This window comes from Osmerus mordax, chromosome 9 (assembly GCF_038355195.1).
Source record: "Osmerus mordax isolate fOsmMor3 chromosome 9, fOsmMor3.pri, whole genome shotgun sequence".
NCBI lineage: Eukaryota > Metazoa > Chordata > Actinopteri > Osmeriformes > Osmeridae > Osmerus > Osmerus mordax.
The window spans coordinates 5,674,037-5,690,215 of NC_090058.1; the positions used below are offsets into that span (position 1 = coordinate 5,674,037).

Sequence of the window (16,179 nt, forward strand, 5' to 3'; positions counted from 1 at the left end):
TCCAGAACAGACCACTCAAAATGGCTTTACTGGAATCATTAAGAAATATTCAACAAAGTGACGCATTTGTAGTACGGGTGGAGGGTGGTCTTTGAGAATGGGAACGGTTCCAGGTACAGTTTTCCAGATGTGCTGAGACACAACCTCACATAGTGGGAGCCATTAAATGGAGAAGGTGACACCAACGCAATAAAGAGCATCAACACCTCAATCCTCACACATGCACTCTTACAAACTCTGCTCTTCAGGCAAAACCTTTTCAAGTTCATTCAGAATCCTACATATTTAACTACGCCACTGTTACAAAAAAACAAACACGGAGAAGCAAACCACATCTCTGCCTTTCTCATAAGGGCAAAGGGCCTCTTGTCTTGGGTGGGAAGGGAAAACAGACACACACATCTGCTTTTGATCTTAACCTGTGATTCCTGTGGAGTGTCTCATGCACTGCTGACAGTATGCATAAGTCATGGCAGCTTGGCTAGGGGTTGGCTAGGGGTCCTTCTGTAGAACTAACTCACCCAAATAACACCTTGTACCTAAACCAAGATGTCCTGCACATCACTACCAGACGTATCTACTCACCAATACACTCACGTATACACACAAAAGAACATTGTGTCCTACATACTAAACAGTAGGAGATGCCTTCCCCTATTTGCATGTGTGCAATGAGGGCATCTGGGCATCACTTGTAACAGATAATCAGACATATTGTAGCTAGCTCACAAAAAGTGAACTAGCTACAATAGCCTGTAACGTGTGCTAGCTACAATCTATAGCCTATAACATGTGCTACCTACAATCTATAGCCTATAACATGTGCTAGCTACAATCTATAGCCTATAATATGTGCTAGCTACAATCTATAGCCTATAATATGTGCTAGCTACAATCTATAGCCTGTAGCAGATGAGCAAGTTTGATCAGAATCTAGCCTGTAGTGGTCGTTGATGTACCTTCAAGTATTTTTCAATGATTTAGACTTTAGCAGATCAACCATGATCTAGACTGTGAAAGATCCTCCAGTTACAAGGAAACCTGTATAAGATAAAAACGGTTTACTCTTCTAATCTTCTAATCAGGTGTCCTAGATAAAGGTTGAGCTAATAATTTAGGTGACTTTCTAGGAACATGGCTAGGCTAACCTGCTGTCTGAGATCATCTGGCTATAGACCAGCCTTCAACAACTAATCTGAGAGTTGGCTCCAACCTTCCCAATTGCAATGGCCGTTTACAGGGACTACATGGTCGGAAAACATAATGCTATACCTTCTATGTTACATTAGAGTGACAGTTTCCAGCAAAATCTTTCATACATGTTCCAATCCATGTGCTTTCTGGGGCATGGGTTGAAAGCCATGAGCTTAGTGTAATTCTCTGGCACAACAGGATTTTGTGTCAGTCCCGAAGGGGTCAGTGAGGTTAAGAGCTGCTAAGTAGTAGTGTTTAAATCCTCCTCAAGCCCAGTGGCTGCATGCTTCGGCCCACAGAACACTGGACTCGTATTACCTCATTATGGAACTTGGACCAGCCACCACACAGCTAAATGTATGTGTGTTTGTATGTGTCAGTCAGAGGATGCCCCTAGTAAATGGACGCTAAGCAACCACGTCATGTGAGGTAATGGAGGTAATACCAGGGCCAGTCGGTCTCTTTAAAGGTCAGTTCAGGTCAAGTAGACATGAATTCCATCAGTCAGACAGGATGTGTCTAGATAAACTGTACTGTACTTAATGACTATAGTGATGAATTTCAGAATTGTTTTCACTCTCTCAAATCAAAGGTATTAAAGTTTACAAAGTTCCTATTAAAAAAAAATATTCAGCACATTCGAACAGGCACATTATATCAGCACGACATATCACAGAAAGGCCTGTACAATACTTTTTTTTACTCTGCATTTTTCCTTCAGAGAACTTCACAGAGACCTCTTTTCTCTGCTAAATTGTCTCCCCGGGGGCTGAGACTGTTGACAGAGAAACCGCTTTACCTCAGATGATCTTCCAGCAGGAGAGAACGCTAACACGCTCAGAGGAGCGTAGGAGGATGGGGGGAGGAGGGATTGGGAAAGGTGAGGTTGCTTTCAGAATGAGAGAAAGATAGAAGAGATTGGAGAGAGAGAGACTGATTATCCTGCTGCTCGGATGAGAGCTTCTTTTCATAGACATACTTTCATTCTATGATTCTCAGAGGTGAGACCAGACCAGCAGGGCCTACAGACAGGGTTGGCCCTCAGCATGGTAATAATTTCAACATGTTTAATTCAATATGTGAGTGTCCTCACAGAACACTGCTTTCTAGGCAAGCACAACATACCCTATATAAACTTGGCTTTCACTGGAAACAAAGAGCTCATTGAGATGGAACTGCGGTAGCCTCACATCTTTTCATTTACACAATTTCTGAGAAAAGTAAAGACCCCATTTCTCTTGAAAGGCCACATCAGACCGCATGCAACTCATCCCATCAGCATCTATATATTTATTCATGGCGACCGCCCCAGGAGTCCATCTGATTGGTCTTTGATCAGAGCCTCCACAACTGTGTCATCGGTCAGCTAGGAGCCGGGCCCAAACCTGCATGGCATCACCACTAAAACCACCTCTTCTTACTGATTTGCATTTATACCTACGAAGTGGAGTATGCTTGCATTTAATGAAAATGTATTCATTGAGAGCTTAATACAATTTTGTTCCGTTGATTTTTTTCTACGCAACTGGAGTGTACTTAAAATGGACTGAGTTTGTCCGTTCACATACTTATTGACAACTTTGTCATAGATAAGTATGTTCGTAAATAAGTATACTTTAAGTGTACTATATTTGTGCTTGGGATGAGAGACAATGCATTGGCAAAATTATTATATAGACAGTCTGAACAAGTTCTACTTAACTGGGCCATTTCCAAGTACTGTACATAGTAGACAAATACAGGAAGTCCATGAGATGCATTAGATTTCAATAACTGATTACAAGGTGATAAGGGTAGGAATGAAGAAGGATATTGATGTGCAGTGCATCTAACCACGTGGCCAGAGTTCAAGTCTGTATGTGTTTCTGTGTGTGTTTGTGTTGATGCATGTGTGTTTGTGAGGAAGAGTGAGAGGGAGAGACTGGACCATCTGGGTAAGCTCTAGAGTATAGTCATAGTTTCCTGTCGAGGGGCCTTTGCAATGCCCCCTTCTAAGAACTCATCTGGTTCTCATCTGGTCCAGGCTGACATTGGGGTACCTGTGACCATGATGTATTAAAGTCATTCATGTGTAGGTCTACCCTTAAAAAAACACACCCGAGAGGAATGCTTTTGAATCTGGCCAGTTGCCACAAATAACGGTTGTCCCTTGTGGGTTTTTGGTGTGATTTGTGTGTGTGTGTGTGTGTGTGTGTGTGTGTGGTGGAGGGGTTGGGGTGGAAGTTCAGGGCTTTGGGGATGGGGGCCTGCTAGCCTACGTTTTCCTTTATTACTGAAAGAACACAGGCCTGGAAATGGATCTGCTGAGAAAGCATTTTCAGTATTTTAGGTTGTCTTTGAAGCTAATGACCTATTTCTCTCTCCTTCTCTAACAAATTAAAGTTAGCAAAAATCTGCTACCTGCTGTGGATGTCCTTTAGACAGAGGCAGGGCCATCTTAAAGGGACAGTGCACCCCAATTTTTTTTTTAATCTTCTTATCTGTAATGCTATTTATCCATCTAGATGGTTTTGGTGTGAGTTGCAGAGTTTTGGAGATATATCGGCCGTAGAGATATCTGCCTTCTCTCGAATACAATGGAACTTCATTGGGCAAGTCTTGTATTCCCTCCAAAAACATTAATGTATATTTCCAAAAATCAATGGCTCGGTTATTCAAGACAATCTTTTTGTGAGAAGTTTCATGTAGGAACCATTTCTACCGAACTACACACGCCAACCGTATCAATGGGCAGAAGGAAGTATGCATCTACTCATGGACGAGGCACATTCTTGTGACATTATAAAAAAAAAAATCTTATGCATGGTTGAAGGAAAATTAAAAAAATTCAAAGAACTTGAACACAATGCTTTGCTTAAAGTAGTTTACACTACACTATATTGAGGCATATTTTGTGCTCTTGTCTGAATGAGTTGCACACGCCTGCACATATTTTCAATGGAAGTATTCAAATCGAATAGTTTGATTATCTGCCTAGGTTAATGTTAGTGTGTACAGACTAAATGAGACTTTTAGGTCAAAGGTACAGGGTTTCACAGAAGCAGCATTAAGACATTTTCACTGAGGCTGTCAGTCTGAGATGAGGGCTAGGGTTACTGCAGCGCTGGGAAACCTATCCTGGAGGAAAGGTTACGGTTAAGACCCCGGCTTGGGCACATTCATTTCCAACCAAAACTCAGTGCTAGGGAAAGAGAGATATGTCTATTTATTTTGCATTTGATTTTAATTTATCTCTTAACCAGGTCAATTATTAACAAAATGATATTAACAAACTGTAAACTAGTACTTCCGTTTACAATGGCATGCATGTCGATTTTTAACCAAATGTTATAATTTGAAGAATCATGTTTTTGGTTGTCACTAAACAATATTGCTAAACCTTAAATTAGTTCCTGAGTGATGGTGGTGCTGCTTTCTGTTATGGTGGATGGCTGACACCTACTGGGCATGCTCTGTCCCTGCAGGCTGACACCTACTGGGCATGCTCTGTCCCTGCAGGCTGACACCTACTGAGCATGCTCTGTCCCTGAAGGCTGACACCTACTGGGCTTGCTCTGTCCCTGCAGGCTGACACCTACTGAGCATGCTCTGTCCCTGCAGGCTGACACCTACTGGGCATGCTCTGTCTCTGCAGGCTGACACCTACTGGGCTTGCTCTGTCCCTGCAGCAACGTTCAGCATGAGCGCCTGAGTTTTCAGGAGGACGGGTTGGGGTTGTGCACAAACACACTCTCTATGCTGCAATGTACCGAGCAAGTCTATAAAATTTCCTTTTAATACCTAGAAAAGAGGGATACGTACATTAAAGACATCTTTCTTTCCAACTTTCCAAGGATCCCTGTATTCTGAGTCCTCGAGGTAGGTCGATCTGGGGCACTGCTTCTCTTAGAGCTGCCTCATCTGACCAAGAAGACAGGGTTATTGTGAGTGTGTGTGTGGACTGTCAGCGATCAAAAAGTGCAATATGAATGTAATAACTTGTATTACATTTCTGGGAGCGCCCCATTGGCTGAGCGTGTAGAGTGTGAGCCACATAGGCTAAGGCTTTGAAGGTTTGATTTCCTGCATGTCTTCCACTCTCTCTCTCCCTGCCTTCCCTGTGGCTCTTTCACTTCATTACATTGTCATCAAAGAATTCAACAACAGAAACTCTGGCCCAGAGCAAATTCAGACTACTGATAGCAGCTGCTGTGCCACATTATAACAGTGTTTACTCCATAGGGAATTCATGAAAATGTTTGCTAAGATGTTGCTAATATGATTCTATATAAATATGAAGCCCTGCAAAATAAGTCCAATATATAGTATTATATAGTATATATAGAATACATTGTATTCTATAGGGTGACTAAGCATGCAGACACAATGTTCTGTGTAGCAGCACTCAATGCAAAAACATTGCATTACGTGAGTCTAGATTAGACATGAGTCTAACACTCAAGTGACAGAAAGTCATGAATAATCAATGAGGAGCTAATTACAGTAGCAGATCAGTTTGGGTGCAAATGTTGCTGAGTTTGTGACTTACCACATGGTGGAGACACAGACCGATGTGTAAAAAACTTTGCTTGCTGATTCAGAGTGGGCAGGGGAAGGGGAACACACTGAGCTGCCTTAACACACATTGATACAAGCTAGTCAGGAGGTAAAGACCTTCCCCAAGTCACTGCTGTGATATGCAGCAGCATCAATCTACATCCAGGGAACTCTCCCTTCCTTTGACCCAGGCTGGGACAGTCTGCGAGCGTTCACCCTCGAATCTCCGAAAACGGTGTGTTGCAGACCACTAAGGCAGACAGCTCAAGATAATATCTCAGCCGGCAGGCTTTTCAGTAGGACTACACTTCTCTCGTGTGCTGGGAAGATGTTCCTCTCTGTGAGGGCTTTAGCAGCTCTGGACAAGCAGCTCTGGATGTCTGAAAACCAGGGCCACGGTGCCAGAAAGGAAGCTGCTGCATGGCAGAGGTACAGTTACTAGAACAATGACCCAAGGTGTTGAAATATAGGGGAGTCAGGTGGCTGAGCGGTTAGGGAATCGGGCTAGTAATGTAAAGGTTGCCAGTTCGATTCCCGGCCGTGTCAAATGACGTTGTGTCCTTGGGCAAGGCACTTCACCCTACTTTGCCTCGGGGGAATGTCGCTGTACTTACTGTAAGTCGCTCTGGATAAGAGCGTCTGCCAAATGACTAAATGTAAATATTGTGAAGATTTATTTTAAAGATTTATTGGAAACAATAACAGAAATCTGCTCACCAGGTACAGATCTTTCTTTCATTTATTATGAAAGGCAATGGAAAAACACAGCGAAGGCAATATCCTATCGACGCATGAGTTCACTGTAATAAAGAAAGTAATCTTTCACTGTATATGAACAAACAGACTTTACTAATGAAACTGTCACATCCAAACTGCCCATGTATATTATTTACTATACATTGTATGACTTTTGGAATATTATGTTGTTACGATCACTCATCATGTAGGTTATTTTCTTATGGTTAATATTCCAGTACATCACTTTCCCATTTTTCCTTCTTCAGCTTCTTCCTGAAAAGAGGCTGAGCTATAAACAACATTGACCCACATCCCAGAGAGAAGAGTGTTTAACCTCACACATCCCATAATATCGCGTATGTGTCCTCAAACACATCCCATACGTTCTCCAAAAACCAACAAGTCAAGAGGACTGCAGGAATCAGATAAAACACATTTCTCTAAAGGAGAAAATTACAGTTAAATTACAATCTAAATTACAATCCCAAAAGGATAAATTGTGGATGAAATGCAAAAACACAGTACAAAGAACAGTTAAAGCTTTAGCCCCGAAGGCTAAAGGATATCAAAGACAAATGAAGAACAAGAAGAGATTCAAGACAAAGAATGTACCTGCACTAATTCTTAACAGTACATCACATCACCCAACAGCACTAACATCGTAATTAAGTTAACGTCTCAAATAAAACAATACTGTCATGACTGAATACAGGCTTGATGAAATCCTGATGCTTCACGTGTTTTGACGTTCATCCATTTACCTCCAGTTCACCTTCAGGACCAGGCAGGACCCTCCAACCTTCCAATGGAACATTCTAGAGTCTATTTTCCACAAAGAGCACAGTCCACAAAAATGCAGTATATCAGAATTCCATACACACTGTTGTGTAGTTTGGAGGAGTATTTTTAAATATGTTACTGTAGCCATTCACCCTGGTGGAACTGTATCATCACTCAAGACTTTTAGTCCTTACATTCAAACACAGAGTCACACAGTGCTACTGCGCTATTTAGTTAATTCCAGGGCCACAATCTTCTGTCATTCAAAACACATTCAGGAGAGAAAGGGAAAAGGGAACCAGAGGGTCCTGGAGTCAAATGGAAGTGTAGTGTCTTCCAAAGCTGGTGAGTTTGATCTTCTCTGGCAGGATGATGTTGACCGAGTGTCCTCCCTCATCCCCCTCCCTCCCCACCTCCCTCAGCAACTGCTCCCTCTGGTGGTGCACCAGCTGGCTGTAGCGAGCGTTGGCCAGCCACGCCTCACAGCGGCCAAAGAACACGATGCCCGTGGTGCCCAGGATGACCAGGCAGGTGAGGAGGCCCAGCAGGCCGAAGCAGAGCAGTTGTCCCTGGTTCACCAGGCCCCCTGAGCCCTGCACTCTCTCCCTCAGGGTGATCTTCAGCAGATCCCTCTCCGGGGGACGCAGTAGCTTGTGGAAAGCATGGGCAGGGAGAGAGTAGTGCTGTGGGGGAAGAGGGAGGCCCTGGCCATGACCCTGGGAATCTAAGGCTCGTCCGCCTGGCCTGTTAGCCTTCTTGGCCTTGTGCTGGTGGGTACATGTGGCTCCTGAGAACCCCGGTAGACAAACACAGTGGATGGCTCCGCCTGTGAGGGGCACGCAGCTGGCACCGTGAGCACAAGGCTGGCTGGCACAGGCAGAGACAGCTTCAGTGGCGGATGAGGATGTCGAGGAGCGTGAAGAGGAGGAAGAGCTGGAGTAGGAAGAGGGCGGTGAGGAAGAGGGTGAAGAGGACGAAGGAAAGGAGGGGGAGGCGTCTGTGGAATTACAGGTTGGTCCAGTAAATCCAGCAGTGCAAAAGCATCTGAATGTTTGGTTGTGGTCGTCTGTTGTGCAGCTCCCTCCGTGGAGACAAGGGTTGGACTGGCAGCTGTCAGTGACACCCATCTCACAGAAGTCTCCGGAGAACCCAGGGGGACAGAGACAGGAGGGGGTGGCTGCCCAGCCCTCTGAGTCCCTACAAAAGCCTCCGTTCTGACAAGGAGAACTAAAGGACAGGGATAAGCAGAGAGGGGAGGAGAGAGGGAAGAGGAGAGGCAAAAGAAGGGATGAAAAAAAGGAGAGATAGAGCGAGAGGAGACAGAGAGGAAAAAAGAAGGGAGAAAGAAAGGGCGAGGAGTTGTCTGATTACCTTGAGACAACTGCTGCCTGCAATGATTTGTGACGTAAGAGAACATTCAGAGTAGACCTTCAGTGAAAAGGCTTTCATTGTGATACTCCGTCTTATCTTCATGGATGGGATGAACTGTATTCATAAAATGCAATAGTAAAACCGGTGATTCAGTAATAATTTTACCATCACAGTACTCACCATGAGAGAATTATCATTATTTATCTGATCAATCGCGCTGTTATTAGGTACAGATAAGGTTGTGACTGAAAGCTTAAGAGAGAACAGCCATCATTTATTCCAGGGATTTATTCATCTAGCACCTTTCCTTGCTATCTTTCTTATAAACATATCTGCAGATTCACACCACGTTTCTGGAAGCTCGTTCTAACGCTGATTAATAGAACTTACCCGAGCTCCATGCTCAACAGAGTTGGTGATTAAAAATTCCCAGAGGTCCACGGGCAGCTATCGCCCATGCTATAACAATCTAATTACATGATTTAAATAGAACGGAAACAAAGATAGCGTATTGAGCCAGGTGACTCAGTGGCTAGTGACAGAAAATAATTGGATTTCAGGTGGGCCTTTCAGAGTCAATACCCCAGTGAGCCTAACAAAGTGCAACACAGCCAGGCTCAGAGGGTTCTGTCAGGTTAAGCCAGCCTTTCACTCCTTGGTGAACCATCAGCACAGGTTTGAAGGACAGGAGAGAGATTCCTGCACGGCCTCAGCATGTCTGTAATCTTGGTAAATGAGGCTCCAGGAGATTGCCTAAACCTAATAAGAAAATTCTAATGAAAGCATGACATACTAAAGGTCCTTACCTGTCAGTCAGACACAGGCTCTTTCTCAAGTGGCAGTTGTCCCCTGTGTAGCCTGGTGGACACACACATAAGTAACCCCCCTCTCCCGTCTCTATGCAAGTGGAATTACCAGAGCACGGCTTGGACGAACACAGGTTGGTGTCTGAAAAATGCAGGTGAGGTTTTTATGATTAGTACTGTACCCATATACGTTTGTGCACACAAACACACTGCACGCATAAATACAGTCAGGCAGACAGAACGACATGCACGCACACACACAAATGCAGACATACAGCATTTTATCACCCTGTCCGAGGTTAAGTAAACAAAGCGTCTACCTTTCTATCATAGACTTGTAATCATCCTCACACTCGGTCTCCTCAATAATGGTACTTTAAAATGAAAGATACTGTAGTTTGACAGGCTGAGATTCGAAGGGAAAAGCTTTATCTTTCCTCCTACCAAGATCCTTCCCTGTCTCTCTCTCTTTCGGTCTCATTTTTTCACTTGGCTTGAGATATAAAAAGTAATATATATGCAGCATTAAAGATCAAAAAGTATCTCTGTGAGTCTACTAACTGTAGCCTGAGAAAATTCCACTGGCCAGCAGACTAATATTTAGAGGACACATCTTTATCTGACATTACAGCAAACGACACGTATAAATATACAGGTAAGAGGAACATCACCTATATTCAATTATACATATATTTAAGTATAAATATATTTACGTATAAATATACTCTGTATATAATATACTGTATGAGAGAAAGACTTAGCATTCAGTGACAGCAACACACATGCCCCCACAAACAAATTGTGTCCATATATATAGCTATGGTATGAGTAGCACAAATATACTGTATATATACTGTTTATACAGTTTGTATGCAAATCCTCTATAGTGATTTAGGTCTTCAAATTCTCTTTGTTTTCAGCAACCTCTCAGCTTGTAAGCATCCTCTCTCACACAACTGAGTATATTTCCCCTCAAGCCCTGGAGGTCATTCAGAAGGAACTTACTCTGGTCACACAGGCTGCCTACCCAGCCATCCTCACACACACACTTCCAGGCATGCTGGCAGGAGCCATGCAGGCAGCCGGGGAAGGGAACACACTGGTTGCAGGTGGCACCTTGCCAGCCTGGATGGCACCTGAAAACAACAAACAACACAAAGGAGCCATGGCTGATCTTGAGCTAGACCGCTCCGCTGGGAACCCATGTTACAGGGGTCAGGGCTTAGATTTGACTCATATTTAAAATTAAGTTAGGAATTCAGACATAATCAATTGGTTGGGAAGCATGAGATTGAGAATGTGTGATGTCTAACCCTGTATCACCAAACCTTGGGAGCAGTGTTATTAAAATTACATAAATGTGACAATGAAATTAAATGAAAGGTTTCACCGTTTCGTTGGATGGAAATATACCTTCAATGTTGAGTTACAAATTTCAAACTAAACCAGCAGAGCGTTAAAAACTAGGCTAGCCACAGGATCAACTGTATGAACATCAAGATGAATGACATTCTTTGTACCTGCATTCCCCTGGTTTTTCACAGTACCCGTTCTCTAGGTTGCACCCTGCACTGCATTCAAAACCTTTTAACATGACAGAAACAAAAAACAAAAGAAGAAACATCAAAATTGTTTTTAAAATGTAAAATCAATCACTATGTGCTAATTAGCCAATATTACCAGAAGCCTCAAGGGGATAATGTTCAAAAATGTTTAATTTTAGGCGCAATGTTCCAATAACTAGTTATATTTCACTAATTATAAAGTCAACAAATACATACATCCCCCTGTTCCTTGTTAGCCTACCTTTGGCGATTCCAACAGTCACGCACAGAAATAAGCACCACGTCGACAGGCACATCCTAATTTCCAGCTAAAAGCGTCTTTCCTGCAAAATGGTTAAAATTTGTGGAGTCGTTAGTCTATTTTTTGTCAGGAATCAATGGATTATTTTATAGCTACTGCGCTCAGTGTGTCCGGTCCATAGTCTCGAAGAACAGGTTGACGTTTTTCCAAAAGTTGATGCAGGTATACCCTACCATGTTTGCACTGCTGCAGGTATCATAATTATGCCTGGATTCAACATCGCACCTGAAACCAATGCCCGCTTCTATAAGAATGCGTTCTTCTGAGTCATGCACCCACCCATAAAGCGTGTAGGCTAACCGTTACGCACAGCACAGACACAAAAGGAAATTTGGCATGGCAAAACTCTGTGTCAGGTTTCCATGGATAAAGAAATAACTTTGGGAAAATAAACAATAATTAGCGCCTTACCTATGTTGCGTCGTTGTTCCGCTTTCCGCCGAGGTGGGTCATTCTGCGTTTGTGAAAGAATTTCCATGTGGTACCGCAGAATTTATTGAACATACACATGGGAAGATTTTTCGGTGAGGAGAGAATGTATTGTGTGTGTGTGGAGACTGCATCGTCGTGGTCCTCTTGCAACGCTCCTCCCACCTTATTTAGGGAGAGGAGCTGTCCAGCGGTCTGACCCCCTGAAACACAAGGAGAAAATAGCCGGGCACAACCATGCGCACCTCGTATGTAAAGGGAATGTTTCCCACAACTAAAGGTCACTTTGGATTACACATTCACTGGAATCATTCCTATACCCTGTGTTCATAATTAATTGTATGTAATGCAATGCAATCAATTCAGGCTAACGCATTTTGTTTAATTATTTCAGTAACCTGTATTCAAAATATTGTTGATAAATTTGCATTTGATATATGCATATATCTTTTCTTTTGTTATTCTACTTCTTGTGTTTTCTTCTGTTCCCTGCCAGCTACTGCAGTTCTATTTCCCTGCCTGGTCAATTCTTTAGTGTAGCGCAGTCTAACGGCCTAATTACACCTTTGTTTCCATTGGCAGACATTCCAGGTCATAGGGAGAACATTATCAGGGGACATCTTTAGCCTTACTTTTTGCACAGAAAGCACATATGGTAAGCACAAGTGGCTGGCCTGACTGGTGACTCTGTCACAGCACAATATCTCTGGCTCATCCATTCTGACTTTGGTGCTGAGGGTGTCCATACTGTAGTCAATCAGTCACCACACACATTCAATATATAAACCAATATATATTTCATTACAACTCACATGAATGTATGTACGTAAATCATGCCGGTATATTTCACAGACATCTGGCATTAACATATAGTTTATTACTACCTCTATGGTTCTATGGTCTCATGAGGGTTTAAATGATTTCTAAACTGATCTAAAACTGTCTAATATACTGGATCCATATGTTCCTACGATTAATGACCAGGGAGCATCCAGCAATTACCGTCTGCCACGCTGCACACACAACAATAAACGAACGAGCCACTGGTGGCACAACAAACAGAGAGATAAGAGGAGAGGGCAGAAGAAGAGGAGAGGAGTGGGGAGGGCAGAAAGGGAGGGGATAGGGAGGGGGAAGAGAGTGGAGGGAAGAGAGGGGAGGGGAAGGGAGGGGATAGGGAGAGGGAAGAGAGGGGAGGGGAAGGGAAGGGAGGGGATAGGGAAGAGAGGGGAGGGGAAGGGAAGGGAGGGGATAGGGAGAGGAAAGAGAGTGGAGGGGAAGGGAAGGGAGGGGATAGGGAGGGGGAAGAGAGTGGAGGGCAAAGGGAAGGGAGGGGATAGCGAAAGGGAAGAGAGTGGCGGGGAAGGGAAGGGAGGGGATAGGGAGGAGGAAGACAGTGGAGGGGAAGGGAGGGGAAATGAGTGGAGAGGGGACAAGGGGACAGAAGTAGAGGCGGGTGAAAATGAATTGGACAATCTCCTGATCTGGTCAGCCTTCTGAAGGGTCTAGGAATCCATGTAATCATGCTGTAGTGAGCTTCCTATCACATCTGACTGAAGATAACTGCAACATCATTCTCTGTAATACTTGTGTGGCCAGCAGTTCCACACCAACCAAGCTTAAGTTGTTTGCATTAGACTCCTAGTAGCTCCTGTTCCATTGTTGGTGTATTGTGTGTGTGTGTATAAACGGCATTACCTAATCAGAAGCTAGGACGCCTCATCACCAGAACCTAGTTCCAAACCTCAATTTTCTAAGTGTACTGCTGACTTCTTGTCTTGAGACCAATACTGTCAATGGGTAGTCCCTTTATTAAACTGGAGAAATTCTATTGATTTCTCCAGTGGTCTCTCACCTGAGCACTTTCATCCATGTCCTTGAGGGCCCTCTATCTTTAAATGTAATGTTAAAGGGTCTCTCTTTTGATGGGTCTCTTCAAAGGGATTGATGGTAGAATTGTGACTGTGGACTGATGTACAGAGAGAGAGAGAGAGAGAGAGAGAGAGAGAGAGAGAGAGAGAGGGGGGGAGAGAGAGAGAGAGAGAGAGAGAGAGAGAGAGAGAGAGAGATACAAAGGATGGAGGAAAAGGAGAGCTTGAGGTGTGGGGACCGACCGAGACAAAGGTAGAGCGAGTGGGGGAGAGAGGATGAGAGGGTAGGAAAAAAAGAGGCAAGAGTGAGGGAGGGAGAGAGAGATAGAGACAGGTTGAGGAAATAAGAGAGAGAGAGAGTAAGAGAAAAATAGAGGATGTGTGTTGGAGAAAAAAAGTGAGAAAGATAGAGAATGTGTTTGTAAGAAAGAACACGCAGGTGACAGAAAGATAGAGAATTCTCTCATGACAATATGACAGCTGAAGGTGAAATCCCCTCCCTAATTTATGACAATTATGCACCAGCAGGGTGCAGATCTCTAAGAGCATCAGATTATCTTATTTATAATCTTCGTAAGAGAGAGTTCAAATATAGGCCAGGCTGGTTCCCCGCCTGGGAGTGGGAAATGGAGCTAGGAGGAAGACAGGAGACGGAAAATGAAAACATCTATTCATACAGACTGTAGATTCAATTTGATATTCATTCAGACTGAACTGTACATCAGTGTAAATATTCACAAAGCTAAAGGATTGTATAATTTGTTCATTTCTCAAGGGAAGGTGTTAGTTCAGGACATCAGTATCAGGAATTAATTTGACACAATTTGGTCAAATTGTAATTGAAATTAATCAATCACAAAATAGTGCCAAATTATGGTGAGCAAAAAAAACTGTTCGATTTTATTTGATCTCATGACTTGAACCTTCTACAGGATGTAATGGTATATCTGATGAATTCTTCAGAGTCATTTTACCATCTGTGTCTCAGCAGACATATGCCACTGCTGTAATGAACTGGTGAGCTGTTAAATTTAACAATGATTAAGTAGATAACGACTCCCCTGGGCTGTGTTGGGTAAGACCTGATGTGTGTAACACACTTCATTACCCTGTGGATCACATGGTCCACATCCACCCCAAACCAGACACGACAAGACTAATACCCTGTCGACTCACCACTAACTAAATCTACTGTTTATCTGGGGTCAAGCAGCAGTCCAAAGCAAACATCCACCCCAAGGACAGATCGTTACTGGGAGAAGATACCGTTTCCAATTCTGATTACGTCTCAGGCTCTCTGTCATAGCAGTTAAAGAGAAGGGTGTGGTTGCAGTGAAATACTGAATATATGGAGTGAAACAGTTAATATTCCTAAATCCCCAACTAGTTATGTGCTAAATTGAACGACAGGAGGCTGTATATAAGGTTATAACACTAATATACTGACTCATAGGCTCTCCACTGGGAGACCAGGGAGGAAGTGTTTACTTAATGATAGCCATAGGCTACTATCCACTCTCCTGATGTACACACAATCTCTCATCCATACAAATAAACTTCATAAAGTGCCATGATCATTACATTGGCATCTCTGCTCTTTTTTATAGACTGTATTTTTCTCACTTTGGAAAATAAACAGATTAGAATAATCATGAACGTGTTCCTACTGGAGCATCAGTTAGAGCAGAAAGTTCTCTTCACTGCTGCCTGCAATCTGACTTGCTCCAGTTTAAGGGTGACAAGCTCATTGGTTTACAGTAAAAGAGTGGTACTAGATTTTCAAAATAAAACACCTACCAAGGGACACAACACAACAGCAAAGTGTGAAGAGACAGAAAGTCAAACTTTCATCCACACATTACTATATGGACCACCTCAGACAGAGCTTCGCTCCTCCACCCAGGGGCACACTTAAGGAGAAATCAGAGCACTCTCACAGTCTCACAGCCGTGAGATTAAACCCAAACACATATTGTTGGCTAAGAGCCAGCTCCCTTGGAGTCCAGTAAACAACAGTGATAGGCATGTAGGCCACATCAAACCTCTGACAGTCTGGCCCATTCATCATTCTGTCTGTGAACGGGGAGAAAAATAATACCGCAAAAAGAATACAAAAGCTCCCTGAGGACTGTGGTCGAGCTGGAAGAGACATGAAAAAAAAAAACTAACATATTCTTCTGCCCTGCCATAAGGGAGACAGAGAAGAGCAGGAGGACCTGCCTGCTACTGACTGGGGGCGGAGGGTGTATTTTGTCTGTGTTTGCCAAGGGGCAGGCAGTCATGTAGCCCAGGGGTGTACGGTACGATGCGCTGGCAAAGCTTCAGTCGTTTCCAGAGCTGCCTCTCAATCTGCTTGTGAAACTGTCTGCTTTTTCCCAGGAAGTCTGCAGAACAGAGAACGCAGGCGCTGCTCACCCTCTGTTCTACATAAGAGAATTAGTACACAGATCTATCTAGATCTATCTAGATCTATCGACCCATAGGTGGTGTAACATTTTAGGTTTGGAAGCAGTTAACCCCAAAAAGCCATTGGTAATTTGATAAGTGTAATTAGAATATATGATTTAAGTCTCTATGTGTGTTTGCTT

At 43.3% G+C, this 16,179-nt stretch overlaps 1 protein-coding gene across 1 annotated transcript; it reads right to left on the reverse strand.

Annotated features, from left to right (window-relative positions):
* Positions 1-7,499: 7,499 nt before the first annotated feature.
* LOC136949155 (protein delta homolog 1) lies at positions 7,500-11,286 on the reverse strand. Its single transcript, XM_067243362.1, has 5 exons — positions 11,232-11,286; positions 10,946-11,009; positions 10,431-10,561; positions 9,426-9,567; positions 7,500-8,475 (listed from the first exon to the last, which is right to left on the reverse strand). The coding sequence occupies exons 1-5, from the start codon at positions 11,284-11,286 to the stop codon at positions 7,563-7,565; spliced, it is 1,305 nt and encodes a 434-aa protein (XP_067099463.1). The 3' UTR covers positions 7,500-7,562.
* Between the last annotated feature and the right edge of the window lie 4,893 nt (positions 11,287-16,179).